Raw genomic sequence first — 3,259 nt, forward strand, 5'->3', positions numbered from 1 at the left:
TTCTTGAGAATGGCTACCCTGTATTTACAACTTTCGTAATTGCCCTATTGAAATTAAAAATAAATCTTACACTACATTCGTTAAACCAAGGTTGGAATATGCGCAGAGAGTATGGGATCCATATCAACAAAAACAAATCAACAAAATACAATCGATTCAAAATAAAGCAGCTCGATACGCCACTAAAAATTATGAAAGAAATAGAGTATTACGGAGATTCAAAAACAATTGAATTGACCTATCCTACAACATAGAAGGTTTGTTGCTAGACAATCACTTCTTTATAGAACATGGCATGGAAAAACAGCTATAATAGTAGCATCAAATATAAAGAATAATAACCATAGAAGAGTATTTAAAAGAAATTCCAGTAATTTTAACCTTATGGATATAAGATGCTCAAGTGACAAATATAAATTTTCTTTTTTTTCCACGCACTATAAGGGCATGGAATTTATTGCCAGAGAATATTAAACAAGCTAAATCATTACCTGTTTTTAAATCTACACTTTGGACAAACATAAATGATGGTATAATTATCGTTGCACCGCCTAGAAGCATGTACAGTCAAGTATTCAATTTGATGAAGCAGTCGATTGTCATGTACTAAAAAAAAAAAAAAAAGTTGGTGTTGTTGTCAAACTGTTGTGATTGGTAATTGCACTATGTGGTTTTGTTTGGTCTGGTTTGATGTATTGTGTACACACCGAGAGACGCACCCCTGGCACATACCCCAGCGGTCCTTCGCCATTACGGTATTGATCCAGATCCAGGTAAGTGAACGATCAAACCAAACGCCTAAGTATTTAAAAATTTGTTAACAGCTTGAATTACAAAGCCCCCAATTCTAATCAAGACGAGAAATATGGTGATGATAACGATGATGATAATTGATAACGATGATGATAATTGTGATAATAATAATGATAGTAATGGTGCTGATGATTAATACTGAGGTACATTATCATATATAGTAATTATCGTAGCTTGTATAGGTCTAGTCTGGGTTTCAGGCCATAAGTTTACTCACTCTTTCAAATTTTAACTGATAACTAGTGCGGATAAAGGGGGGAGGGCGTCGCAACCCCCCCTAAATTGTATTAAGAAAAATAATTGTTGTATTATATTGTTAATATGAATTATTGGTAAGATTTTTAAGGTAGGAGAGTGCAATTTTCTGGCACCCAGAGCTTGATCAAAATTTTCGCGCCTCAGCCCCAACCATGTTGGGGCTGAGGTAAAGTGGACTCTTCTCAGACCCATGGGCGCAGATCACTGGGGAAGGGGAACACGTTCCACTCCCCCCCCCCCCACACATATTTTTAAGGGGAAAGGGTTTGTCCTCCCCACTTTTCAGGAATCAAGAAGATATGCCTGAAAATTGTTGAATTAAACTGCATAAATGACTCAGGTTTAACGAAAGAGCGCGGTAGGCCTACAGCCAGATTACATCTTATTTTATAGCAAGATACCGGTAGGCCTATACTCTGCCCACAAACATCTGAATTACCTATCATACACGATTCGAGTGCGCGTGTCTTTAGTGTAATTTGAGAAGTAGGCTATGAGAAAAAGCGTACAAAGATAAAATTGGTTTTCGACACACGAAGTAGGTAAAGTAAATACATCAACGACAATTTAGTTTTATTTTCTATGGTAAGCGATTAATTAGATCGATAATAATGAATTTTACATAGAAGAGTGTCATATCAGGCAATCTAGAGGTACAGTTTCCCCAAATTTTACCACCTCAGCCACAACTGTGGTGGGGCTGAGATGCGGACGGTGTGGACTCACAGTTTTGAAGTAGGTAAAGTAAATACATCAAAGACATGTTTTTAAATTGTATTTCCTATGGTGCCGTACATCACACATTAGATCTCTGTGGTTGCCTAAAATAGCTAATTTGTTGGCGTTTCATTTTGACTAGGCCTACATAATATTGGTGATGATGAAGAATTTTGTGCCAGTTTCGGCCGTCTAGAGGTATTTTTCTCTCAGCCCCAACCATTTATTTATTTTTTAATTTATTTATAGAGGAAGATTTAAGAAGTACCGGTAACAAAGTATATTTCAGTCAAGTAAGCAAACCTCAATGAATTGCACATAACTTTGTTAATTGACTGTTAATTGCTATAAACATGGGTTCAGAATTGTTTATTTGTGATTTGCGTTGCCATTGATCTTACATAATTAATGCATTACATAATAAAACTTGGTAACTGATCTTCTGATAACACTACTGGCCGACTGAGGGCGTATTTTTCTATCCGTATTATCACCTCATGAATATAAATTTTAATAAACACAAACAATTACAATAAAAAATGGTTTATAGAATGAACTAAAAGGGAAATTATACATGCGAAAAACACGTTTTTTTCAAATTTGAATGCATTTCTGGAAGCTTGGGTAATTTTGGGCAATTGTTATTGAATCTTGGGTAATTTCGACCAAGTCATTGGGTATATTAAAAATTGTGAGTGCCCACGTTGCATCCACATTAGATCTCTGTGGTTGCCGAAAATTGCTGATGAAAGATCACGAGAATTTGTTTCATTTTGACTATATAATGTTGGTGATGATGAAGAATTGTGTGCCATTTCCGGCCATCTAGAGGTATTTTTCTCACCTCGGCGCCAACCATGGTTGGGTTGAGGTGAATGCGGACACACAGCTTTGAGGTATGTCAAATAAATTACTAAATACATCAAAGAAAGTGTTTCTTTAGTTTTTTTTTTCTATGGTACATCACTCATAATAATTAGATCTCTGTGGTTGCTGAAAATTCCTGATTAAAAATCATGAGAAATTTGCTGGCGCTTCATCTAGATATGATGGTGTGATTATGATGAATTTTACTATACTGTATAAAAGTGTAATTTCCGGCCATCTATGATACTATTTCCTCAAATTTTCTCACCCACCTCAGCCCCAACCATGGTGGGGCAGAGGTGGTTGTGGTCTCACTGCTTTGAAGTATGTAAAGTAAATACACTAAAGTGAATGTTTTAAGTTATATATTTTTTTCATCACACATACTACTTAGATCTCTATGGTTGCCGAAAAAAGCCGATAAAAAAAACAAAAGATTATGAAAATGTGTTGGCGCTTCATCTTGACTAGTCCTATACGATGATATAGTGATGTAATGATGACGAAATGTACTATTATAAATGTGTCATTTCCGGCCATCTACAGATACTAATTCTTCAAATTTTTGCACGCACCCCCTACCGCCAAATCCTGCATCCGCCCC

The 3,259-nt window shown here is 35.9% G+C and overlaps 1 protein-coding gene across 1 annotated transcript in view; it reads right to left on the bottom strand.

Annotated features, from left to right (window-relative positions):
• The window catches only part of LOC117114258 (iodotyrosine deiodinase 1-like), a 7,708-nt gene extending 6,957 nt beyond the window's left edge, over positions 1–751 (bottom strand). The window contains exon 1 of the mRNA XM_033257862.1: positions 733–751. Coding sequence (XP_033113753.1) covers positions 733–751 — 19 coding nt within the window. The remainder of the gene's footprint in view (positions 1–732) is intronic.
• Positions 752–3,259: the final 2,508 nt, after the last annotated feature.

Source organism: Anneissia japonica, unplaced genomic scaffold (assembly GCF_011630105.1).
Source record: "Anneissia japonica isolate Jap-2015-1 unplaced genomic scaffold, ASM1163010v1 scaffold2994_len2133135_cov197, whole genome shotgun sequence".
Lineage (NCBI taxonomy): Eukaryota > Metazoa > Echinodermata > Crinoidea > Comatulida > Comatulidae > Anneissia > Anneissia japonica.